At 39.4% G+C, this 27,269-nt stretch overlaps 1 protein-coding gene across 1 annotated transcript in view; it reads left to right on the top strand.

Moving 5' to 3' along the window:
- Positions 1 to 20,998, top strand: part of LOC126215339 (tubulin-specific chaperone D) — a 196,441-nt gene extending 175,443 nt beyond the window's left edge. The window contains exons 17-18 of the mRNA XM_049942023.1: positions 5,370 to 5,699; positions 20,005 to 20,998. Coding sequence (XP_049797980.1) covers positions 5,370 to 5,699; positions 20,005 to 20,331 — 657 coding nt within the window. The 3' untranslated portion in view covers positions 20,332 to 20,998. The remainder of the gene's footprint in view (positions 1 to 5,369; positions 5,700 to 20,004) is intronic.
- The last annotated feature ends 6,271 nt before the right edge of the window (positions 20,999 to 27,269 follow it).

Here is a 27,269-nt window from a genome sequence, read left to right as displayed (position 1 = left end):
CTTGCTATTTATTTCATTTCTAAGATACTTGTATCTCTGTATTCTTGAATTTTGCCAAGCACTTTTGTACTTCATTTGTCGATCAGCAGAAGTATCGCAGGGGTAGGTAGGGAACAGAAATAAGGAAGGTCAATTGTTATAGTGCACACTTTGTCTGGCCCCTGTGCTGAGACCTGCCGGGCTAGGTTAGACCTGGCAGTAGCTACACTACTGCTGGTATAGCTCTCGGCTTCATTAGCACACACACACAGTCTTCCAGCAGTTGAGGAAAGTATGAATAGCAGTAATTTTTCCAAATGTTATGATTGCACAGTTTCATGTGCTCAGCCAGTTTAGTTGTCGGCGTTCCTGCACTCAGCCAGTTTCGTTGTTGGTGTTCATGCACTCAGCCAGTTTCGTTGTTGGTGTTCATGCGCTCAGCCAGTTTCGTTGTCGGCGTTCATGCGCTCAGCCAGTTTAGTTGTCAGCCGTTCATGCACTCAGCCAGTTTAGTTGTCGCGTTCATGCGCTGAGCCAGTTTAGTTGTCGCGTTCATGCGCTCAGCCAATGGGCACAGACGAACTGTCCGCATAGGAGATGTCCAATACCCAGTAGCAGAGCATGCCCTCCAGCATAATTCTAGGGACCTAGGAACCTGCTACACCATATGTGCCATTTGGCTTATCCCAGACGACACCAGTCCCTCGGAACTGCAGAGATGGGAACTTGCACTCCAACACATCCTTTCACCCCGCCATCTCCCTGGCTGAACCTATGTTAACCAACCTCACTCCCATTTACTACCGAACGAGGTGGCGCAGTGGTTAGCACACTGGACTCTCATTCGGGAGGACGACGGTTCAATCCCGTCTCCGGCCATCCTGATTTAGGTTTTCCGTGATTTCCCTAAATCGGTTCAGGCAAATGCCGGGATGGTTCCTTTGAAAGGGCACGGCCGATTTCCTTCCCAATCCTTCCCTAACCCGAGCTTGCGCTCCGTCTCTAATGACCTTGTTGTCGACGGGACGTTAAACACTAACCCCCCCCCCATTTACTCTTCAGTCTTCTCCTTTTTCCCCTCTCCTCTTTAGCCATTCACTCATCTTTTCTTCCTACATAGTTGTGTTTATCTTTATACTGTGTACCTCTTTACTTCTGTATGCATCCTCTTTGGTTTGAAGCTGCCTCAGTACTTACAGTAGAATATCTTTGGCTTCCCTCTGACGACCATGCCTCCATCCTTACTACCCTCCCTGTTTACCTTACCCTGATGCTTCGTAACCTGGGTTGTGAGTAACTGAATCCACTTTCCCTTTTTCCCCCCCTCTCTCCTCCGTGATGAAGGAACAAAGTTCCGAAAGCTAGAAATGTAAATTTTCTGTTCTGTTTTGTGTATCTATCGGCTGTACTGAGCTGAGGTAAGTACTGGCCAGCCCCTCAATCTCTTCGGTAGTGTACAAGTAATTTATTTTTTCATATAGAACATAATTCCATAATACCGAACTGAGTGAATGTGCTCAAAATAAACTAAAACCTTCTCTCCAAGTGGAACTGAATGGATCTGTGTTAGTCATGCTGGTAATCCATTGTTGTTCTGTTCTTAGATGGAATTGTTTAGTCTTTTGTTAAAAAGGAAGTTGTTATGTCAGCTTGTCTCCTTGTAATATAAACCATATCTGACAATTGTTAATACCTGATTTTGCTGCAAGCACAATATATAAGATACACAAGTGCTTATCAGGTTGTGACCCTATTTGTAGTAGATGCCTCATTTGATCTTCCACAGACATAATCAATATGCTAAGAGCTGTAATACTCTTTCAGAAGTGCTGCTTGGATCAAAAATTGTCCAAAAAATGACTTAGAACTTACAGGAAGTGCATGTCACAAACTGTTGACACATCTTGCAAAGTTTTACAGTTTTACCACATTTATTTGCTGAATTGCAGCACTTCAGGCTTGGCCAAAACTTTTGAAATATCATTGCAACATTTCATCACTCTTCATCTGAGAGGCTCCTGCTGCTGAAGTATTAAAATTTTTGCACTATAAATTTGTATCTGAGCTGTTCGGTAAACCTACACATAAAATGTGAATAAATCCTGAGATGTGCACGTAATGATCCCTAGACCACTCGACATGGAATTAACCAGTACAGTTTTTTTAAAATTACATGTACATTCTCGGGTCATGCAAGCGATGGAATTATCAGTTCAGACCTATTAACCAGTCATCATCAGATGATTTGAATACTTACATAGCAATTCTTCAGTTGAAAAGAACTGAAGTGCCTCTCACGAGAGAAAAAATATTCACTTCCTGGCAAAAAAAATGTAGCACCGAGAAGATATGCTCGAATGTCAATGCAACTTTGTACACATACCTGACATTTCGATATGTAAATGATTAGAATGGCAATAAGGAGTGTCTGCAGTGTCATATGTAGAGTAATCACCATGAAAGACAGAGCTGCTGCGTTCTCGTGTGAGGCAGTGTTAGCAGCACCTGACAACACAGTTTGAAAAGGATCTCATTATCAGTCTCCATTTGGCTGTCTGTTCAGATGTATTTGTGGGCCATTCAGCTGTGACAGTAGCTCAGTGTTAGTTTGCATGGGAATGTGAAGGCAGACGTATTCATTGTCAAAGTTTCGGTGGACCACACCAGGCCACCACAAGTGAGGATTGCGGTATTGTGCACGAAATACAGTGTCACCCCTCCACATCTGCACCTGCCACCTGAGGGCAAGTAATAGACTCCCTGCAATATTCTGTGTCGTCTCACACCATTGGCCGGAGACTAGCCACAGCCGGACTGGGGAATTACCCTTCCGTGTGTAGGCAGCCGTTAACACCACAACACAAATGACCGTGTGTGAAGTAGTGCTGTGACCGGCGATCGAAGTGTCACATTCTGTTTAGTGATGAACGCGGTTCTGCACTACCACGGATGACCGTAGTTTGTGAATATGGCGCAGTCTGAGGAATGGTCCTATTCTTCCAATGTTTTGGAGAGGCATAGCGATGTTACTCTTGGGTTCATGATGTAGTGGAACCATTAGATATGACTTCAGGTCATGGCTGGTAGTGATTACTTACCTGATTTAGACAAGAGACTTCAGATTTTGTACTCTCCTGCCTATTGATTATTCCATATTTATTTATTCATTTATATGCTTTTTGGGCCATTGGTTGAAGTCTTTTGTTCATTAGTCTTTTTTAATCCATGTACATACCAAAGTTCATAGAAATCAGAAAGTTGTACGCAATCTGCATATCAGTTGTTATTTTCCTCATTCACATGAATTTAGTAGAATGTGTACTCATATTGCTCAGTGGTGTGCTCTGTTTGGACTTGTGTTTGGGTGTCCTCATTGTGCTTAAGTGTTGTGTGCTGTCATTGTGCTTAAGTGAAATTGCTTGTTATTCATGTTTTATAATCAGTATAAATGAATGTTTAAAGAGTTATTTTGTTACCTGAAACCCTGAAAGACATCATCTTCGTGTAAGCCATTACTTCTTGTATATCTTATACATCATATTCGTAGTATTTTGATTTTGTGTTTTGTTTCTTATTTTGTACTTTTTGCCGAAGCGACATTTGTATATCACGTGGTGGAAAAAGCAATGTTTCAAAATGTGTGAACAAAGAAGCACCAAGAAAATCCTAAGTGTGTGAATAACAATAAAAAACTGGAATTCATTGTTAAAAATGAAAGTGACTGGGTGATAAATGTTGAATGCTTATTTACATTGTTTATCTAAAAAAAAAGAAAAAAAATGATGTAACTTACCAAACGAAAGCGTTGGTATGTTGATAGAGACACAAACAAACACAAACACATACACAAATTTAAAGCTTTCGCAACCCACGGTTGCTTCATTAGGAAAGAGGGAAGGAGAGGGAAAGACGAAAGGATGTGGGTTTTTGGATTATCCAATCATTAACCCAGAATGATCTGATAAAAAACCCACATCCTTTCGTCTTTCCCTCTCCTTTCCTCTTTCCTGATGAAGCAACCGTGGGTTGCGAAAGCTTGAATTTTGTGTGTGTGTTTGTGTTTGTTTGTGTCTCTATCAACATACCAACGCTTCTGTTTGGTAAGTTACATCATCTTTGTTTTTAGATATATTTTTCCCACGTGAAATGTTTCCCTCTATTATATTCATATCATTAATATTTACAGTGTTTATTTTACAAGACAATTTGCCAATCAATTGTGCAGACCATATGAGTCACCTGTTCAGGAAAATGTCCCTGGATAATATCTATATATAGTGGACTGGTGTGTGGCACACAGAAACACATAATAGAAAACAGTTAAGATAACAGTTGAAAATAACTTATGGTTGAGGTGTTATAACGGAAATAAATGGCAAGTTATGTGTTTTCTATTGTGTGTTTCTGTGTACCACGAACCAGTCCACTATAGGTAAGTGGTTCCCTTTCCCATACTTCACATATTAACATTTTAGGCAGTTCTAGTGTTTTCATTTGAGTTTTTAAAGCCGTTGTATAGCTTTGTGACATCACAGGAAAAGACATCAGTTGTCTCAAAAGATTGTACTGATAATGAGACACAGTTTTAGTCTTTATACCTCCCAATTTTGAAACTGAATCTCCTGATTTTTTTTTTATTTTTGAAAGTTGTCAGGTATGTGATTGACAGACTGGCACAGCAGTATATCACAGACATCCTGCTTACTCACATGCTACCTCTCATGCGACACGTTGTGGTCACTTTTTTGACAGGACAGTTCCTGTCCACATGTGGAATGTGTGTCTTTGAACTGTCTGGGTGATGTTGAGGTACTCCAAGGCCAGCAAGATACCAGATCTGTCCCCCATAGAACTCGTGTGGGACCAGCTCGGACATCAACTCTGTCCTAGTACCGGTGTCCAGGATATCAATGTCAGTTACAACAGTCGTGGACCAGCTTGCCTCCAGAGGGGATACAACAGCTCTGTGACACCCTTCCCGAGCTTCCAGGAGAGGATAGAATGGCTCATGATAACCATCCCAACGAATCGCTGCATGCATCCAGGCCTGAGGTGATGCAGTGTTATACTGATAAGTGGTTTCATACTAGCAAGTTCTTTGTAAATGTGGCTTAGTTTTGTAATCACTGCTATAACATCACATACCCTCTCAACCAATGAAGGTTCATTCCTTTTCTCTTACCTTTTTGCGTGCTACCCCCACCCCCCCTCCCCGCTCCAGGTAGTGTATAGTTTAAGAACATTTACAGGATGGTCAGTGTGTCCTTAAGAAAGTATGTCTAGTGTGTCATTCAGTACTATTATCAGGACAAACCAAATTGACAGTAAAAGAAAATCTGTAGTGATTGGAAACAATATCAGCACAAGCTTAATGTGATGTTTCTCCTCAGGCCAATCGTGCAGGGGCCACACTGATTGCCCACCTGCAACAGTTACGTACAACCCGGGATACTCGAGAGCTGACTCGCCTAGCTGCAGCTGCCGTGCTCATTTGGCGCGAGAACCAGTACAGTGAGCGTGTCGCCGTGCCTGTGATGAAAGCACTCAACCAGCTGCTGGAACGTGGCTGCTTCGACGTGATCCTCAAGTCTGAGGATGGGAATGAGGGAAGTAATTTGGCGAAGGACCTCCTAGAACTGGCACTAGCTGAAGCTAACAAAGCGGGTCGCAGTGCGAAGAGGATTGGAGCCATCATTCCGTTACTCTGCCAGCTAATCCAGGTGCGGCTTAACAACTCTCCCTCTCCCCCTGTGTGCGTTCGTGTGTGTGTGTGTGTGTGTGTGTGTGTGTGTGTGTGTGTGAGAGAGAGAGAGAGAGAGAGAGAGAGAGAGAGAGAGAGAAGAAAGAAAAGAGATGACCATTCATATTTAAGCATTTATCGTATATTTTAATGAGCTGACAGATTCTCTCCGCACAATACACTGAGTGTGCCAACCACAGACCAATATCACTGACTTCCACATGTTGCAGGATCCTAGAAAGTATTGTGGTTTCAAACATTATGAAATTCCTGAAGGAAAACAAGCTTCTCTTAAGGATTCAGCATAAATTCAGAAAAAAAATACTCTTGTGAAAAACAACATGTTTTATTCATAGACAGCATCTTGTAAACAATAGATTCCATTGAACGAGTAGAGTTTATCTTCCTAGCATTACAAAGGGTGATTGGCACTGTGCTACATTGTTAACTACTAACTGCAATAAAAACATGTGGAACACATACACAAATATGTGATTCTGAAAAATGTATTTCTTGCTCGAGCAATGGTTGGGTGTGCGTGGTGTCCAGAAAGTGTGGCCATCTAAGTTACTCCTTCAATGCGAGTGACCAGCGAGGGTGTTGGGGTGGCTGGTTTCCAGTGTGTGCAACACATTGTCTGCTGCTGTAGGTAGAAGCAATGGAAAGAGTCGTCAAAATACTTCGACTGCAGAAGGAGACCCTCAGTAATGTGCTACTAATAACAAGTACAAAATACCATATTCATTATTTATGAAGCACACACATTTAACAATAAAAAAAGAGGTATTTAACTTAGGAAAATGTTTGTTAATGTTCCTTTGCCAGAATTAACCCATAACTACTATGGATGTTGACAGGAAACAGTTATTACAGTGTGGTGTCTTAGAGCACCTCTTTATTTTTTATATACAAAACCAGTGTCTTGCTGAATATTTTTTTCATGACTTCCTGACATTCATTACACTTCTTGCAAGTAGATTTTGTAAAAATTTGGATTTAAAACATTTAGACAAATAAAACACAGCAAAATTTGTGGTCTATTTTTAATTTGTGTATTACAATAATAACAGTAGATAGAGATTCTGCAAGACCTCTTTCTAGAGTCTTCATGAAGGTCAATCTCATCATTACTTCTTGCTTAGGATAAGTTTAGAGTACCACATAAGAATTCACACCACAAACAACATCCACTAATGTGAAGAAAATGACCGAAGGCCATCTTCTTGTCCAGCAACTTGATGAATAAGCTGCACACCTCTGGTCGAGACAGTCCACACCACCTTTTGTCATGTTACAAAAACAGGATGATCTTAAGTTTTCCTTATTCGGGATCACTGTTTACTGCATGATGCATGGAAGTGATCAGATTGGAGCTGTGGACTTTTTGGGCACAAAGGAAACCAGTGTCATGTCTTCTGTAAAACCATAAACAATCGTATTCACACCCGTTTTCTTATTAGTTATAAACTGCTGTGGCATGTCATTTTAATTTTTTTTCCAGTGTGCCGATGTATGTGAGGCCTTTTTATCAAAAATTCAATGACTAGTTTTACAGATGAGTATGAGCTGTCACCTGTAATATTTCTCCATGTATTTTCAGTAGGTTTTGCCAGTCTCAGAAGAGCATGTGTGGGAATACTGTGATCTACCTCAATTTGAAAGGGTGTGATCACCACTGCCTTTTCCAGAATAAATGTATGTTTGTACAAGTAATTTGTACATACATGAGTAAGCATTGAATTTTCGGTCTGTATTTTGCCAGTTTGTTTGACATATAAATTCTAAACCCACACCTTCCACGGAAATGTACAACCATTTCATCAGCACACACCATTGCACCAACGGAGTAGCAGAGTTGACTGTTCTCAGTGAAATGCAGAAAGATTTGAGAAATTACTACTGACTTGTCTACTTTCTTTGTCCCCTCCGATCATGTGGGTTGCGAAATCGTAATGCAGATAATAAAAACAGAAATCTTTCTTAAGTAACAGTGCATCTGAAAACATCTCTGCCTTTTCCATCAATTGCAAACAAGCTGTAAACCAACTCATTCCCCGATTTGAAAATGGCTGAATACACTAATAGACCAATTAGTGCCTTCAATTCAGTGTTATCAGCATCTTGTAAGTAGGACAAGTGATATTTTGCATACTGTACTCTAAGCTTAGATATTTTCAGATGTATCCATAGAATGACTTCATCTGCATTATCTTGGGTAAAGAACAGCTTCCATACCTCTAGAACAGCAGGGTTTTCTCTGAGTCTTTTCGCTATCTGTTGCAGTCCTGGAAGCTTCAAGACAGTGTTGTGTTGCTGGCGGCTGTTGTTTTCTCCAGCAAAAACAGCTGTTCTTACCGAATATGTAAGTTTCCCCATCATAATAATCAGGTGTCATATCTTCATCACTTTCAGTTTCCTATTCTGAATTATTGTCGTGATCACTAAATATCTCAAAATCAGGATTGTTATTGCTGTCATCAAGGCCTTCACCTGAGGATTCACTGAGCTGTTCTTGAACATCCACATATTGCATGGAAGGTCCAGTTGTCCCCACAATTGAGAAACAGTACCATTCAACAGAACGATGATGCACAAACACTATTGTACATCTGTGAGACCTCTCAAGGCCCATAAATAAGAAACGAAGAGAAGCAACAATGCAAGAGTTCACTTGTAGTTTGTCATTCAATAGAAAGGCACACAAAAGAGTCCATTTTGCTTCACAGGAGCATGTGAGATATCATGAGATAAAAAATCGTAGCAGTCTGAAAGGCGATGCTTGGTAGTTAAGGCTTAAGCAATTAATTTGTCCTCTTACCTCCTACATTGCCACAGTCTGTTAGAGCATTCTGAGTTTCATGTCCCAATTAGATATTTTCTGCGAAGGGGCACTGTTCGGTTTTTATGCGTCTTAGTTTGTTATTCAAAGCCCCATTTAATCCACAGGGATGAAATGTTCTGAGCGTATTTAGCATTATGAACATTTGTTTTGTCCTCTTATTTGGACTGAGATACCTATTTGCAATGAAAGAAAATGTTTTGTTGGGTAACAGTGATGTACATCACGAGTTTTGTAGGCAGTCTTCTACAATGAGCAGTGGAGCCATTACTACTGCTCTTATTTATTTCAAGTAAATTTTCACTATAAAACTAGGAAGCACACGAAATTCACTGCCCCATGAAACCAGTACTACGTGAAGACTGGGGTTAGAGACAGAGTCCGGTTTGTTGCGGTGTCTCCCCAGTGGTGTCAAAGCAGTCATTTCGTGCAGGAAGCCAGAACACATCCCCCCGTCTAGAACATTATTCTAGACAGAGAATGTTCCACATAAATGTGGGTAACTCCGTATGTGCCCCAAAGAAGCATAATAGGACCTTTTATCTTCTCAGTATACTGGGTGAGTCACTAACTATTGCCACCTAGGATAACTCCAAAAGTATGATAGTAGCTGAAAAGCTTGTGGGACAAATGCTCCATGGGACAACAGGGGCCATAATATGATGTTGGTTTTTTGTTGCTAGGTGGGGTTGTGTCAGAGATTTGAAGGTCAACCTTTTTTTTAATTTTTAAATGGGTTGCTATAGTTTTGTACCTATTTTGTGGTAACAGCTATTGAGATGAATCCAATGATGTATAACAGTAAGGTCTTTGACAGTCAAAAAAGGTCAAAAAGTTGGCATGAATGTCTATTTACAGAAGGTGTCCGAAGTGATGACCATTGGTATCAATGTAGTGCTGCAATCTTCTTCTCATGGATTGATTGGTATTCCTTATCACTTCTGCACTTATCATAGCAAATGCTCTGACAATTCTATCGTGCAAATAATAAATATTCGCCGAACATGGTGTATCCATCTAACATGCCATTGACATGTAAGCATCATTCGACAGTTTCACAATACAACAGTTAATAGGAAAGTTAAGAGTAACATCATCGAATCAAGCGAATGTGAATGATGTATTCCTTCAAAGAACAAGTCAATATGCTTCTCATGTATGGAGAACACCAACGAAATTCAGTGAGAGCTAGAGACTTATACACTGAAAGATATCCTCAATGTACTCACCCTACATGTCGTACGTTTAAATGTGTGTATGATAAATTGAGAACAACTGGATCTTTAATGAATTGGAAACATATCCGGCAAAGGAAAGTTACTAACGAATGAACAGAAATTGGTACCTTTGCCACTGTGGTTCAAGATTCTTGTGTTGGATCACATCAAATCACAAGGGAATCTGGCATGAGCCAGAGTAGTGTTGTTCATGTTTTGCATCACCATGGATATCATCCTTATCATATCAGTCTCCTCCAAGAATTAACTGGTACGGATTGTGTGCATCACATTGAATTCTGCCAATGGGCTCAACTTCAGATTCAGAGGGAAGGCACATTTATTAATTTGATTTTATTTAGTGACAAGGATACATTCACGAACCATGGAAATGTTAATTTGCATAACTTGCCTTATTGGGCAACTGAAAATCCATGTTGGTTGCAGCGAGTTGCACACCAAAAACCGTGGTCAGTGAATGTATGGTGTGGGATCCTGGAGGACAGAATTTTAGGCCTCTATTTCATCAAAGGAAATCTTAATGGTAGGAAGTACACCACATTCCTGCAAGAAACATTAGGTCTGTTATTGGAAGTAATACCTTTAGGAACAAGAAACTGAATGTGGTATCAATATGATGGGTGTCCAGCATGTTTATTGCTGATGGCTAGAAATGAGTTGCAGAGACAATCCCCAAATCGTTGGATTGGATGCAGAGGAGATTTGTCGTGGCCGGCTCGTTCACCAGACTTGATGCCTCTTGATTTTTTTCTTGTGGGGATTCGCAAATGACATTGTTTATAAAAATGTTCCAACCACACCTACAGATATGTGAGAGAGAATTGTCAGAGCATGTGCTTCGATAAGTGCCGATGTGATAAGGAATACCACTCAATCCATGATGATAAGATTGCAGCACTCCATTGATACCTTCTAATGGACGTTCATGTCACCTTTGTGACCTTCGTTGACCTTCAAAGACCTTACTGTTACACATCATTGGATTTGTCTCAATAGCCACTATCAGAAAATAAGTACCACATTATAGCATCCCATTTAAAAAAACAAAGTTGACCTTCATATCTCTGAAGTGACCCCACCTAGCAACAAAAAACCAATGTCATATTATGGCCCCTGTTGTCCCATGCAACTTTTGTCCTACAAACTTTTCAGTTCCTGTCATACTTCCAGAGTTATTCTTGGTAGCAATAGTTAGTGACACACCCTGTATATAAAGTGTTTATCAGGTTGTGTCACCAGCACTATACAACTGTTCAGTGAAGATGCATTTCTGTACAATAAATTATTATCGCTTGAGAACCGCAAGGGATTGCAAGAGGACTTGGACAAAATGTTCAGTTGGCGTAATGAAAGGCAGTGCTGGTGGGTAAATGTAAGGTAAACCCTATAGTAAAGAGAAAGAACCTAATATTATCTGATTAAAAGATTAAAGCAGAGCATTTTGATAATGTTCCATCATGCAGTAAAGGCCTTGTAGTGCAACGGTTATCCATACAACACTGTTGCTCCCCCAGGAATGATATGACAAGCAACAAGATGCAGCAGGTGGCAATAGTCTAGTGTATGGCATGTCACTGACAGCCTCGTCAACTTCCAGATATGCCCTATATTTACTCAAGACTGGAAAGTGATATGCCTCTCCTTCCGGCATTAAAAACAATTGCAATATGTTAGCTACATTTCATACACAGCATTGTGTGACCTAAAATGCACCAAATGTAAGCTGGCAAGCAACTCCATTTCTTACCACATGCTTTTCAAAATATGCGCTGTAATTTTACTTAATTTCGAAGTATGACGATAACAGTGGACAGTAATGGAAAACAAACCAATTAATTGTCAAGCTTTGATATTAGATTATAAGATACAAAAAAAAAATCAATTTTTTTAATGAGTAGTTTCTGCAAAATTGAATGAGAAAGATTGCATAGTGGAGAATGCACATGAATCCCAAAACACTAGTTTTTAATTTTTTTACATGAAGTGTAAAAGTCTTACCACAAAACTGCAGTAAAACCCCTTCTTAACTAATCTCGGGGGACCCATATATTTTTTCCTTAAGTAGGGGTGTTCTATAAATGGGGAAAGAGTGACCCAGAAGCATATTTTAAGCATGTTTAGGTGATACACGTGCTATTTAATTACAAAATTACCAATATCCTGTGCTGCAAATTTAAATGTAGTAAACATACAATTATGAAAGTTATCACAGAATACATCCTTTTTCTTTTTAAAAAGAATCGAGAAGTCGTGGTTATTTTGTGCTTCTGGCATATGGCAGTGAAAGAAGTTGTCGCTCCAGCTGGTTGATGTAAATTAGAATTAATTTATCCACATTAAGAAAGGAAAAGAAATTCCTGACAGTATCAGTTCCTTGCACAGCATCAGCAAAACTTGAGGCAATGTCCTCCTTTTTTTCTTCTTCTTCTTCTCCTCCCTCATTATCACTGCCAGCTTCTACCTGTGTTGCTTCGTAAGCAGTTTACTTGCATCAATCTCAGGTATGGAAGTCTGGACATAATCATCACAAATCTTTGGAATGTTTCATTTTCAGAAATATCAGTTTTGCTCCTCCATTCTGCTTCTGGAACAGTGTCATCTTCAGTAGCTACTGATGTGACACAGCCACCCTTTGTGAAACTGTTTAACACAGTCTGTTGCGTTACGGAATACCTGGCAGCAACAAATGTATACACAGCCTGTACAAGGCAGAGTCTCATAACTCCCTTCCTGTCAAAGAATGAAATTGATCTCTGCACAACTGCTACTCTGTATCTGGGTTTAACAGAGTGTATTATGTCCAGGTTCAGAGGTACAGTGGCTGCAGATGACTTGTGCAGTTTGGAGGAACACAACGTTTACATTCCTCAGAAATTACGTTTCCTTCGAATGTACAGGGCAAAGGTCAATAATAAGTGTACTTCCTTTCTGCTGCACCCGTCTTGGCATCTAAATGCCTGAGAAAGTTGTATAGATTTCCAACATCCCCAGGATCTGCTGTTTTACTCATAAGTACCAACTAGAGTTTTATTATTTTGGAGACACATGAGAATTAGTGGAGACAACTTTTTCAGTTCCATCATATGAAATGGGACAATTGCATAAATTCAGTGTTAATGAAGGTGAATGGAAGACTTAGATTTGTTGAAACAGTTCTGGAGAAGTTCAATGAATCTGTAAATGAAATAGCTACAAGACATTAGTGTGAACAATTCTACTAGAGTACTGCTCCAGTGTTTGTAGTCCTTACCCATTAGGCGCAACAGCAGGCATCGAACATACTCGGCAATTCGCTGCCAGGAATGTAACAGGTCAATATAGTCTTAAGAGAAGTGTAATAGGCTCTTGGAGCTTAAATATGAATCCTTGTGGAAGAGAGATGAGGTGGTTCCTACAAAACACTGTTGGGTAATTTAAAGAACTTACAATCAAAGGAGACTATATGGCCACTATTCTGCCACTTATGTATGTTGCATAGGTGTTGTGAGAAAAAGATAAGAGAGATTAAGAAGTGTGTCAAGGTGAATATAGATAGTTATTTTTCTCTCACTTAATACATGGTAGGAGTAGGAAAGAAAATCTGAATTATTGGTATCATATAACTTCTGCCACACAGTGTACAGTGTCTTGCAGAGAAAATATACAGATATAGATATAGGTAAAATTCTGCCGCGTGATGTTGCAGTCAGTTGAAGATAGCATCCTGAAGTTCTTCATTGAAGGGTAGGGATCCAAGCATTAGCATAGGAAACCCATGTCTCATCACTGGTAAAATTTCTGTTCGATAGGCCTTCGGGTAAAATTTTATGAGAATCTGTCCATGCTCTGGCTTCCCAAGTGTACTTTAGTAACTCCAGCCGTGAATTGTAGTGGTAAGTTTTGATGGTTGAACAGCCGATTTGTACAGCCAATGTTGTTAGAATGTTTTCATTTCAGTCTTGGAAGAAATAAATAAGTGTTTAGCATAACAACAACTTAAAGAAACTAAAAGCTAGAGTGCAATCAAACTGAATGCTTGCAGGGACAACTACCCACAAATATATAATAAATAACTTAATATAGAGTTTTCAATATTTACTTTTATCAGACTTTTGGGGTTCATGTTGTTTACATATGTATTTACCCTGCAGGACTCTGGGCACAAGTAAAAAGAAAATAATAGAAAATGAAACTACCAGCTGCTAAGCTTTCGACTATGCTGTAGATCAGTGTGTCAACGCAACATAGATTCTGGATTTGAGATTAATTCATTAATAATATTTGACAATAAAAGGTGCAAATATTAACAGAAATGCCAATATGTGGCAAAAGTAAAATGTGAAGGGAAGCCTGTCCGCAAAACGTGCTAATTTAAATTTTAGTGGCATAAAGACCTATCATTTAATAACTGTTTATTTGTTCCTACATATAAGTTACATTCAGAAAAAAATGAGCTGGCAGCTGTAACACAAAAACCATTGAAAGTGTCCTAATGTTATTGCCTGCAGCAGAAGGTGTAGTCCCTGTAAGAGTGCTGAATTCACAAACTGGGACTTGCGTGACACGGTCACACACCCACATGACATCAGAACGAGCATGCACACTTGTCAGTGGCCCACTACACTCAGCCATGCTGAAAACAGGGAAACGGAAGCTTAAAGAGATGAGGGGAAGGGTGTATGTTTTCTAAAAGCAGAATGAGTGCGGGGAACAGAAATTCATCGAAGAATGGCACAAGTGTACAGATGTTGTCGAGTGATGATGTATGGTCTGGAATTGTGTCATCATCCAGTAGGTGGATGCACCTATTATTCAAGACCGATGAATTATGGTAACAGCCATTGTTACAGAGGCTGGATTGGACGTCCGAAATGTTGCTGCCGTCATTAAGGCTAGACTGAAATTTCACAAAGTGTGCACACAACAGATACCTCAGTCTTCAACCAGCACAGGAAAGATTTTGAGTGGGACTCTGTCTTAAATGTCTACAGCTCTGTGACAAGCAAAGGAATAAGCCCCTTTCATAATTGGTTGCTGATGACAAGACATTGTGTCATCAGTTCAAACTCGAGTCAAAACTAACAAAGTCTCCAGTGGAAGCATCCAGGGTCACTGTCCGAACAAGTACAGAAAAGGGTATGCTGACCTTCAACTTTTATCACAGGAGCCCTTTCTTTCGACTTCCTGCAGCATGTAACAACAGTGAGTGAGCAATGATACTTACAAACCTTGACCACTCTTTGAAAGTGAACAATCAAAACTACTAGGGCATCTCAGCCATGGGGCCATTCTGCTCCACGACTGTGCAAGGCCCCACCGTCGAGTAGCATGTGTAGAGATTCAAGTGGGAGATCCTCAGTTACTGTCCTTATAGCCTGGACATGTCTTTGTGCGATTATGCCATTTCTAGTAAGCTAAAGAAGGCACTGAGAGGCAAATAATTCACGTCAGATGAGAACGTCAAGTAATACATTTGTAACTGGTTCACAATGCAGCCTCAGGAATTTTGTGTCATGACCGTTTGCTGCCTTGTGTCACAACAGTGGGACAAGTACCTCAGTAGTGGTTGGCAATGCTTTTGGAATAAAGATCTCCAAACCCCCATCTTTTTTTAAAAGAAAAAAAGAGCCCACTATTATCCTCTTTCTGGCTGCTTCCATCTCGACACAGAGAAGGCCTTCTCCTTCCACATCATAATAAAAAAAGACATCCAGACAAACATTCATCAATTAAGTTTTGTTGTTCTCTGAAGGTAGTTTTGGATCCAGAATGTGTTGGTACCCTTTGTCTCCTCCCCTCCACCTCCCCTCCCCAGCACAGAACACCACAAAAAATTTCCTCCATCATAAAATCATCATGAACATTCATCCTCTCATCCTTAAACAAACAACAGAATTGATATATAACATTTACATTCCATTGAGCTTGCAGTGTTGAAGATATCTCTTAGAGACTTTATGTAATAAAATCCAGATTGCTGCTATAGTAATTAGTTATGTATTTATTGTGATGGATCCATTTAAGCTAGTTTCCATCTTCAGATCACCTGCGGAAGTTTCATAATATTTTTTTAAATTTTATTATAATGTTTGTTAAGTGTATTTTTGGATACACAAATTTGTTAATTATATCCATATGTCATCAGTGGTTGCTGTCGCTCTGCATTGTATTACGACGTGGTATAGATTTAGGACACTTATGCTATAAACTGTTTTGCGGTTTGCTCATGTTGTTATCATCCATTCTTGTAATTTTTACAATTTGATGTTTTATTGTCTAATTTTACAGATTAACAATAGTGACAGTTGGCCAAAGATGTTATATGGTTACAGTCGGCGTGGTGTGTTGATTTTGTTGTTTTGGGCTGTATGTATGATCTTCATAATTAGTGTGTCTGTGGGTAATTGTTTCTGTGTACCCATTGTCTTCGGTTAAGAAATTAATAATAATGTGAATGAAATGTTAATGTTTTAAATACATTTGTTCATTTAAAATATCACCAGGACATTGTAATGTGTGTACACAGACTTTTATTTCTTCAAGTATGTTCAATGTTAAATCTTTGAGTAATAATTGTAAAATTTTCATTGCTAGCTCTATTCATTCTTCTTTAAGGTTATAGCTCTTTAAGTGGTTGAAAATGTAGATGGATTATTTTTGCTAAATCTCGCATGCTCTCGATATCTTATACTAAAGTTGCTGTCCTAAGTAAAATTTATTGCTATTGACATTCGATTTTGCGTAGTTCTGCGTATGATGGTAATTTTGTTTTTCCTGACTGAAGTCTATGCTGGATATTATTGTTGGTTCTGTACGTGAATTGGATACTTACGTTCTTCATTAGTGTGTTTAATTTGTTTGATATTGTACGTAAATATATTATAGATATGAATGTTGGTTTAGTCTTTTTTGGTGGTTCTCTTGACAGTTTTATGTCCTTGTGAATTTTTGGTTCTGTGATTGTAGTTTTTCTTTTGTATATCTACATTACTGTGTTGTGCTTTATATTGTAATACACATTTCTTCATACTTCATTGTGTCCCCTGTAGCCATGCAGTGTTCTGCAATCGAGAGTGTTAAGACAGACCTCATCGGTTTGGGATTGTTTCTGAAGGAGACTATTAAAACACAAGTGCCCAGTGGACTGATCAGCAGAGACAGTGGCAACACCCTGAGCAAAGCCGGGGACCCAGCACTTGCCCAATTAAAATCACAGAATTGACCGAGAGCCACTTCCGTGCGCAACAGAGGCTATGTGTGCACTGAGGGACTGGGATCCACGCCCAGTCTTCGACGATGTCAACCCCCTGACACTTCACGCGATGTGTCTTTCAACTGGATAATGGGGAACAGGTGGGGAGTGATCACAGTATAAAGGAAATGGAATGTAGTGAAGACACTCATTCTAGAGGTATCGAGGACGACTGCACTCGGCTGGACACTCGAGAACAGTACAAACAGTACATGTAGTTTGTATTGCCGAGATTTATTGCTTATGAGTTTACTGTGAACCACTTCAGAATATTTGCAAGCAACGGATTGGTTTTAGTTTAGAGTGCCATATATTTTGTTATAAATCTCAGTACTCTGACCGTCGACGAACATTATGAAGTTACTTGCTTTGTTGGAGGACAAAAATAGGTAAATTAATTTATATGAGAATTAAGGGATCTAGAACAGATCCTTGTGGGACTCCATAATGTGCCATTCAACAGTCAGACTCTACTCTTGTTATCCATTCCTCGTTTACATCTAAATCTGATGCTTGCCCTGTAAGTAAGATCTTAGTCAGTTACCAATTAGTCCACTGATTCCATAGTGGCTTGCTTTCTGCGGAAATGCACTGGTGTGCAGAACTTAAGAACAAAAGTAATTTTATCATAATGTGTCACTGTCAGTGAAACTTGGACCATGCATAGGAAGAACTGCTGCAATATAGTACAGAAGGTAAACGGAACGAAATATGCAATGAGATGAATATAAATGACACTTTTATTCAAAGACAGTAATTACACTGCAGTAACTGCAATGTACGATGGTATCCTGGACATTGCTTAAGGCAGCACGTGGTTCTTAAAAGGATGTGTGATCACCACAGATATCAGTGCAGCTCTGTGATGTGTTCCTGAGCTCTGCAATGTGCTCCTGTGCTGGCCACAGAGTTGGTAAGGAGCTGTTTGTTGTCAGGTGTTCCATTCTTCCACCTGCACAGCTGATAACTGCTGGCTGCACATTTGTGCATGTGGATGTGCTGCAGTTCATCTCCCAACACATAATACACGTGGGTGAATTGATTTAAATTGGGGGAATGGGCAGGCCAAACAATTCACTGAATATCCTCTCGTTCCAAGAGCTGTTCCCCCAGTGCTGTTCAATGCAGCCAAGTGTTGTCACCAATAAAAATGGATTCAGGGCTGAATGCACTCCTGAAAAGATGCACGCACATAGAGGAGTAGTCGGTCTCACAATAGTGTTGACCGGTGAGCGTAGCATGTTCAAGGACTTGGAGTCAGTATGCCCATGCATCAGTATGGCTTCTCACATTGTAACACACAGACCATCAAAATGATCAAGTTCAACATGATTCTGGACGTACTCTCATATAGCAAGAGGTGGGAACATGTAATGCATTCAGGAACACTGTCTAAAATTATCGTTTTGGTGGTCTAGGTGTTATGGTGTGAGGAATCCTAATGCAGTATCAGTGTACTGACCTCCAAATCTTTGGACACAGCACACTCACCAGGCAACATTATTTTGGAACTGTACTCCTGCATGTGCCTTGTTTCAGGGATGCATTCAGCCCAGATTTAATTTTTATGGGTGACAATGGGCAACCACATTGGACAGCACAGATGGAATGGAGAAGCTCTTGGAACTACAGGATATAAAGTGAATGGATTGGCCTGCCTGTTTCCCCAAATTAAATCCCACTGGGCATGTTTCGGATGTGTTGGGGAGACGTCTTGCTGCATGGTCCCATACCGTGTACCAACAAACATCCAGCAGTTGTCAACCGCACTCATCACATTTACTTCATTGCATTTATTGTCTTTGAGTAAAAGTGTCATTTCTGTTTGTCTCATCATGGATTTCTTTCAATTACCTTCTGTACTGTCCTGTAGCAGTTCTTTCTATGTATGGTCCAAGTTTAATTGAGCAATATTACTGGGATATGACACATCATGCAAAAGTTATTTTCATCCTTATGGGTTGCATACCAGTGTATCCTGTGATGAACACAGTCAGACTCTTTTGAAAGATCGCAGAATATACAAGCATGCAATGTCGTCTTGTCTAGCTGTTCCAAACCGTCATTTATGAATGAAACATGGTCGCTGTTTTAGAAATACCTTTTAGAAATATAAATTTATTTTTACTAATGATGTTGAAGCAGCCCGCATCTCGTGGTCGTGCGGTAGCGTTCTCGCTTCCCACGCCCGGGTTCCCGGGTTCGATTCCCGGCGGGGTCAGGGATTTTCTCTGCCTCGTGATGGCTGGGTGTTGTGTGCTGTCCTTAGGTTAGTTAGGTTTAAGTAGTTCTAAGTTCTAGGGGACTTATGACCACAGCAGTTGAGTCCCATAGTGCTCAGAGCCATTTGAACCATTTTGATGTTGAAGCTGTCAACAGACTTCACAATCATGGTATATAGCAATTTTTCAATGACTTTAGATAATGCTTCTTTCCAAGTTAGCATTAATCCCCCCAACTAGTAATGTTAGGTATGTGGTTACAAAGGGATGTGGCTATTGGATTAGTGTCCCTTTTTTTGCACAGAAGCATGGGCTGGTTTGAGAACATCTGGTCACACAAGCAAATTATCATTTGGTCATTTGCCCCCCCCCCCCCCCCACACACACACACACTTTTCACCTGTGTCAGTTATTGCTACAAATTGTGATGCTCACTGTTTACAAATCTTGCACTTCGCTGCCCCTCTCAGCTCGGTACCCCAAGCAACCGCTACTATTTGTGATACATCTTATTTAGAAATCTTGCAGTTGTGGTGCCTCTGTAGCCCTCTCAGCTTGACACTCCAAGCAGTGACTTGTGTCCTTTGGGCCTTAAACCGGCTCTGAACATAAGATAAACCTACAAGTCGCCTTGCAGTACTTTAGTAAACACTCGTGCTCCCCTTTCACAGATGAACCTATAGGTCGCATATCACTGACAACATTGCTAATTGAGCAGGAAGTGTAACAAAATTATTTTGCTCTTTTTGTTCCAGGTGCCAGGCACTGTGCGTAAACGTGCCCTAGGTCGACTGGCTAGGTACATATGCCAGCCGTTTGTGTGGGCACGGAAATTGACAGCATCTCAACTGTACGAGGCCCTGCTGATGTACGGTGACGAGATGTCCGAAGCGCCAGATGTCGACGGAGCGATGCAGCTGCTTAGTGAAACTTCGTGGAATGAAGCTGCTGAGGAGATAAAACCTATAAGGAACAAAATCTGTAACTTGTTGGGAATACCTGCACTTGTACCAGTGAGTGAGATAAAGCCTGGAACAGCATCATCAGCTAATTTAGAAGGAAGTTCCAGTAAAAAGTCTTAGTTTAAATAAGGATAATGGGGAAGCACAGGCAGAGCTACCCACATGGGAAGTGTCACACCTATTTGAATAAAAAAAATACTTAAAAGAATTTCACTCTCGGGCTTTGGTTTCAAACTAACTATCTTTTGAATGCACAAACGTAATCCAGTGATAAACTTAAGGAGCTTAATTTAGCATTGCGTACTGCTGGCAGGATATTCAAATGACAAAGTTTCATTATGTTGCCAATTACATTAATGCACAGAGTAGTTAATGCTTTGAGATCACGGAAACATTTGTTCTTCAGCCATGTTTTCATATGAAATACATAATCATTGCATTTTGTTGAACTGTTTTTAATTAGGTCAAAGTTCCTAAGCTCGACAGAACCACAGTATGTTATGAGTGTGACCAACTTCAGTATCGTACTACAGTACGATATGCCACATTTATTGAAAATTTTACTGTGTGGAAGCTAAGTGAAGCGAAGCATACATTGGATGTGTATGTGAATAGTATTTGCATATATTTGTTTGTAAAAATTGTATTAACTTTTTGCACTGTTAAGTTTATTCTAATTATTTAATTTTTTACTGTGTCAGTCATTCCTTGTTCTTTTTCATACTTGATGGTCTACGCCCTGTTCAATTTGTATAAAGAATAAACCATTATTTCCAAATAGTAAGTAGCTTGGTTGTGAATATGTATGGTGCTTAACCTCTAGAGTCCTGAAGGTTGGTCCGAAGTCTGATTTTATTGAAACTGATATTCACAAACTTTAAGGACACAGATAAATAAAAAATACAGAGAAAAATGTTATTTTCATTTTTATATATATTTTTCAGATGGTATCGTATGTGATACCTGCAGTCTATGTTAATGCAAAGTAATACACATGAATGTTACAACAAAATTATTCTTAACATATAAAATAATCCTGATTTTATGTGAGAAATGTAACAGAAGTTCAAAGTCACTACTTATGAACAACAGCAAAACAATTTCTTTCAGATGTAAAGCAAAGGAACATTTGACATATGCTACATGGTACAAACGTTAGTCCTCTACGACCCTCTAACCTGCATTTTGATTTTTTTTTCTGTATGTTGTTCATCATCTGAGGCGTGTGGTTAGCATTTGATACCCTGAATGGCAAAGTTGGTAAAGCTTTGGGTGCTCTTGCCTGCTTTGCTGGTGGACCTTCATCATCAGTACCCTCATCATCATCGTCTTATCTTTGCTCATTTTCTGATGCACCATAGAAAATAAGATTTTGTGCAACATCAACCTTGAATGCTTGATATTGCATGATATCTTTTCTCATAATTTTTTTACTTTGTGTTTCTTGCCTATATTCTAGCCAAGCTGCTGCAACAGCAAAATCTATCAAGTGGTGGGTCACACACACTGTCCATTTGTTAGTACTTCTCCTCATTGGGTATTTTCCCACTACCCTATCCAGGAGATCCACACCACCCATGTATTTGTTATATTTGGTAACTGCGTTTTGTGTAGGAATTTGGACATAAACTTTATCTTTCTTTGACCAACATTGAATTTGGGCAGTGGGATGAATGCCAAAAGCAAAAGATGCAATGTAAATAGGTTTATTGTCAAACCATTTCATTGCAGCTATTTTTTCAACACTCCTTACAACCTGATCAAAAGAACCTCTGTTCTCAAATCTAAATCTTTCTTGAAATTTACAGCTTTTGGAAGACGATTAGCCGTGATAGTCCCATTTGCTAAGATTGACCCATAAGTTAGGAGTCTATCTAGTAAGGGGACAGATGTGAAGCTTTAGAACAACACATCCTCCAATATCAAGGTTGTCAGGTACTGGAGTTTTTCCAGATGTGATGTCTTTATCCTTTCCTTGGTATAGCAAAGAGTCAAGTGGCATACCGTTGGATGTAGCCGGCACAAAAGTTCTTCAAGCCAACTAGGTGAGGTTTACCCTTAAATCGCTGTCTTGTTCTTACTTGACCTGTAAACAGTATCATCTGGTCATCTATACATGTATGAGTTGGTCGGGGATGATTTCGAAGTGCATTTCTTAGTCTGTCAAGGAGTGGTCATATCTTCCAATAACTGTCACTTCGTTTGGTTTCCTCTAATACAGCATTGTCATTAACCAGTTTCAGATTGTTTCTTATCAGGTAAAATCTGTCCCTGCTAACTGTATCTACAGTCAGTGGATAACTTGTTCACCTTTCCCAACACATTCTCAATCCAGGGAACCCCAGTAATGCAATTAGCATGCTAACTCCCCAAGACTTCCTTAATTCTGCTCCTCTACAGTCCATTGACTTTCCTGTTGTGTAACATGACGTAAATTTATATAATAAATCGTATCATCAAACAATGTTTGGTCAATATATTGTGTGAAATATTCAAATGGTGATTTCACAGTTGGAATTTCAGGTCTTGCAAATTCTGGTACTTTAGGATTAAACCTAGAAACTAAAGTAAAAGAACATAAATCTTTGCAAACTATACGTTAATTATGCTATACAAATTTGTATCTAGCAACTACTTACTCTGTCGTGTGTCTCCATTTTGCACCTCTGTGTTGGATCTCACTAAAAGGTACTCCATTGTCATCTGATTTGGGTGATGACTCATCAGCTGCTGGAGTTTGTGATCTGACAGCTATATTAAGCTCATCTTCTTCTTCAGACAGCTCAAATTCAGAAATATTTGGATCTTCCACTACCAAAAGTTCCGCCATTTGATCATCAGTTAGCCCTACAGCAGGGAAAAATGGGATTACTGGGTTCATTATTTTCATTAATGTAATACAGCAATTACCCAATATATTTACATGTAAGGGACACATGTTATTTAATACAGGATAATGACAGCAAACAGACTAGCATTTAGCAAAAAATGAAGAAACACACACACATACACACCACTATAATCAACTAAACAATGACAGGAGATTTATAGTAATAGAGTTCCGAGGTATCGCGGATCGTACCTGCAATTAAGTAGAACATTTTGTTCATGAGGAGTAGTTTCTCAATAGAGATATTTATGTACAGGATAAATGAACCATTTGCGAATATAAATATGCTTCTAAATGTGTGAAATTGCAAAAGATAAGAATATTTACCTTTTTCAATTCCTGACATGATGCATGCCGACCTTAACACTGACTTTCCAGCTGCTGATGGCATGAAGAAGTTTAAGCAAATGACGAACAGAATGCGCTGCATGTATACTCTATGATACCGGCAGGCGCACTCGTAAAGTGGTCGAGTAACGCACAAAAAATTTTAGACTAGAGGTATCGCATATGATACCTACGTACGCTAGAGGTAAATGATGCTGTACTTTTATCATGAGATTTAGCATAAAATTTGCTTCTTGTGTAGGTTACCCACATTTTTTGCCAGTGGTGGTACATTCTGGAGGAATTTGATGAACAGGATGGAATACAAATACTGGTAGGAGGAAAAGTAGCCAGTCATTATGTAGTTGAGATGTTGAATGATTTATAAGCACATACATAAAACATCATGTTGCTGTGTGTGTGTGTGTGTGTGTTTTGTCATTAGTCTGTTGATTCTGAAGAAGGACATTGTTTGTAGCTTATCAATAATTTCAGTCCTGTTTATGTGTATGTCAACCGCTAAGCGCAACAATTATACAGTGAGTGTTTACCTCAACTCTTTCCATTAACAGAATGTTATTCATCAAAAGCGTATAAGAGAGTACTGATCATTGTTTTCAGTCTGAATAGGTAGATTTGTTGTGGTATGCAGAAAGGAAGTTCCACTGGCTAGTTGAAAGCATCAAAAATGTTGTGAACACAAAATTTTGTTTTAGTTACCATGGGGACTACAGCCAAAACACCTTCTCTGAGTGACAATCCGCAACATTTTATACCATTCCTCAAATTAAAATATCCTTTTGTTTTGAATTCTCCAGTACAGCACACTCTTGGCTATGTACCCATTTTCAAAAGTGTGGTGTAACTCATCAAATGGACATAATTGGGTTACAGTCAAAACTTTTGTCTAATTGTACACTGTTAAAATTTAGCAAGTTGGCTGGACTTTAAAACTATGAGGGGAGAACAAGTATGAAAAGGAATTGTTTTTCGTAAACTTTATTGAATAAACCAAAACAAAAATACACCCACCTCTTTTTTCTACACAGTCTGCTTATCTTGTTACATATTTTTCCCACTGAATTGGCGACTCTTTCACGCCGTCCTTGAAGAAAGAAGGGGCACATGGTGTGCAGCCACTTGCACATTAACTCCTCTACCACTGGGCTGTCATCAAACCAGAGTCCTCCAACTTCTTCTTCCAGCAGTCCAAACCTGTGGTAGTGGCAGGATGATACCTGTAAATCTAAACTGTAAGGAGGATGTTTCAGAGTTTCCCAATGAATGTCCTCCATTTTCCCCCTGTTAAAGCAGCAAGGTGTGGCCTTGCATTGTTGTGTAGAAGAATCACATTTCGGATCAGTTGCAGAAATGTTTGTTACAGTATATACTATTGGCTGAACAGATGATTTCTTCCCCAAACTGAACACATATTCTCCTCTAAATTTCTGCAGGTTTGGCGCCTTCTTTTGTGAGAAAGTTGATGGTTATGCATCGTGCAACAGACGTGTGTACTCTTACTCACTCATGGCACTGTGACTCGAACAGTTGTCTCACACTAACTGTGGCATCACATTGCTATTCCGGACACCCACCAACATCCTACCGAGGTTGCATCCATTATCGTCTACTACCACAGCTGTCAGATGTAAATTCCAGTTCATATTTGATTCACCCTCTTAACACGGTATCAGCTGTTCCCTGATTAACAGTGATGTGGCTTACCACTTACAAGTGTAAGGATGTCTGACAAACACATAATATTTTTACACTTTATGCCTAAAAGAATGTTTTGATTGTAACCCAAATATGTCCATTTGACATGTTGTACAACGCACTCTAGGAAATGGCTGCACAGCCGAAACTGTGTAGTTGTGGAGAATCCAAAATGCAGTGGGTAGGGCCAGATGGGGAGGAATCTTTTTACCAAATAATTGTGCTCATTAGTTCATGTTACACAAAGAAAAGAAATCAGAAGAATCTAGATGGGTCCATAAAAAGAATGAGGAAATGCTTCCTAGCCAAAGTAAGTAATGCGTTGTTATATTGTAGTTGCTGTCTGGGGCAGAGTCTTGTTGTGGGCAGATACACCACCCCACCAATGAACATGGTACACCTTTTGTTTCAGAATGAGGATATTGACAACATAAGTCATAAGCGAATCGGCAATAAACCTTGTATGCTCTAGAAACCTGCGCACAGGAGCTTCCTAGTGGCCACAAATATTCTGAATTAGGTCTTCTGTGGCGAGGGCATATGCTACCGTTCTGTGGAACATCATTTTGTTTCTAGAGTGTATCTTTTTCCCTGTCACGCTATAATTCAGACAACTACCACCTTCCTCACAGAACTATGTCAGTACCAATAATGAGATCCCCATTCCTCTGCTTTGTGTGATACTCTGTTAGCAAATGTCATGCAGAAGCAGCTAACAAATTCGTGGAGAAGGCACAGACAAGGTTCTGTGGTGGATTTCTGCTTCTCATGTACTTTCTCTTCCATAGAATGTACCAATTTGCCAGTAAGTAGAGGTGGTCACCCATTTTGTTCCTCATTGTGCTGTTTCTCTTGCCCAGTGTTGACTGTCATCTATCTGTGAGGCATTGACACATTTCTGATCTGTCCTCCATAGAACTGCATGGTGAAGGTTAGTAGCTAAACGATTGTGTGCATTGAGAAGACATATGATTGTGCTCACTTGATATACAGTAGGCTTATAAATGTTGTCGGATATTTCAATAACCCACTTTCATGTAACTACATTGCTGTCATCTTTAATAGTGATGCCTCTTTCCCACTGTTGGTCCAATTAGTTGTAGCATGTTGAGACAGTCGTGCACCTGCAGCATAAAACACAAAAGGAACTTGCATCTGGATACTGCTTGAAATATTTGTTTACTAGATTGGAAGGTAGTTGCAGGTCAAGAAAACACACACAGTTAAATGAAATATTTGGAGCAGCAATAGCAATGTCCAGAAGTATATCAAAGAGGAAACGGGGGAAAATGTAATGTCAAGATGAAACTTAATAATTTCCCTCTTGACTATCCTGCTGTCTCTCTTGTGTTTTGAGGTTCTTGTTGAATGTTGATTCTTTAAAATTGTATCTTCTTCTGAAGAAATACAAAAAACAAAACATTCCAAATTCTTCATTCTCCTGTACGTGACTTAACCAGCTTCCCCCTCTCAGTAATGTAAGTAAACTTTTTCTGCCATTATTTGGTTGAAGTTTCATCTTGTATAATTGCTTCCTGTATTATTGAGCTGAATTTGTTTTAGATGTAATTAAAACCAGCAACTAAAACAGCAAAAGACGAGGGTGTTGCAATAAAGATAAAATGTATTGTTAGTCAAACTGACAGAGACTGGCTTTTCCATTGAGCAAATTAGTGATATTTTATCCACAGTCATGTTTGTATTGTAAAGAAGTTTGAAGAAAAGACTGTCGTCATTTATACAATTCTATAACCTGAATTCGAAGTTAGAATGAAAACTCTCATGTCATTGCTTGCTTCCTTGGTGACTTCACATTTAAACTCTCCTGTGCTGTGTACATGCATTTTGAAATACATGTGGTTGTGGAATGTACAGAGAATGGAGCAAATAATTAGCCTCAATTTTCATTTAGTGTAGGCCTGCTCCCTACGGGAGAAGACAAAAATACATGAAAATTTAATTTTTGGGAAAGGGAATAGATGAAAAATTATGTAGGGTTAAAATTAAGTTATGAGCAAGACACAGTGTATTGAAATTGGGTCTTTCAGGGACTGGTGAACCTGTGTTTAATTGAGGAAGCCATGTAACAAAACATGATTTTGTGCAGTGAGTCGTCATATCTTTG

The sequence above is a fragment of the Schistocerca nitens genome, chromosome 12 (assembly GCF_023898315.1).
Source record: "Schistocerca nitens isolate TAMUIC-IGC-003100 chromosome 12, iqSchNite1.1, whole genome shotgun sequence".
Classification (NCBI taxonomy): domain Eukaryota; kingdom Metazoa; phylum Arthropoda; class Insecta; order Orthoptera; family Acrididae; genus Schistocerca; species Schistocerca nitens.
This window is presented reverse-complemented; position numbering and strand designations above follow the sequence as displayed.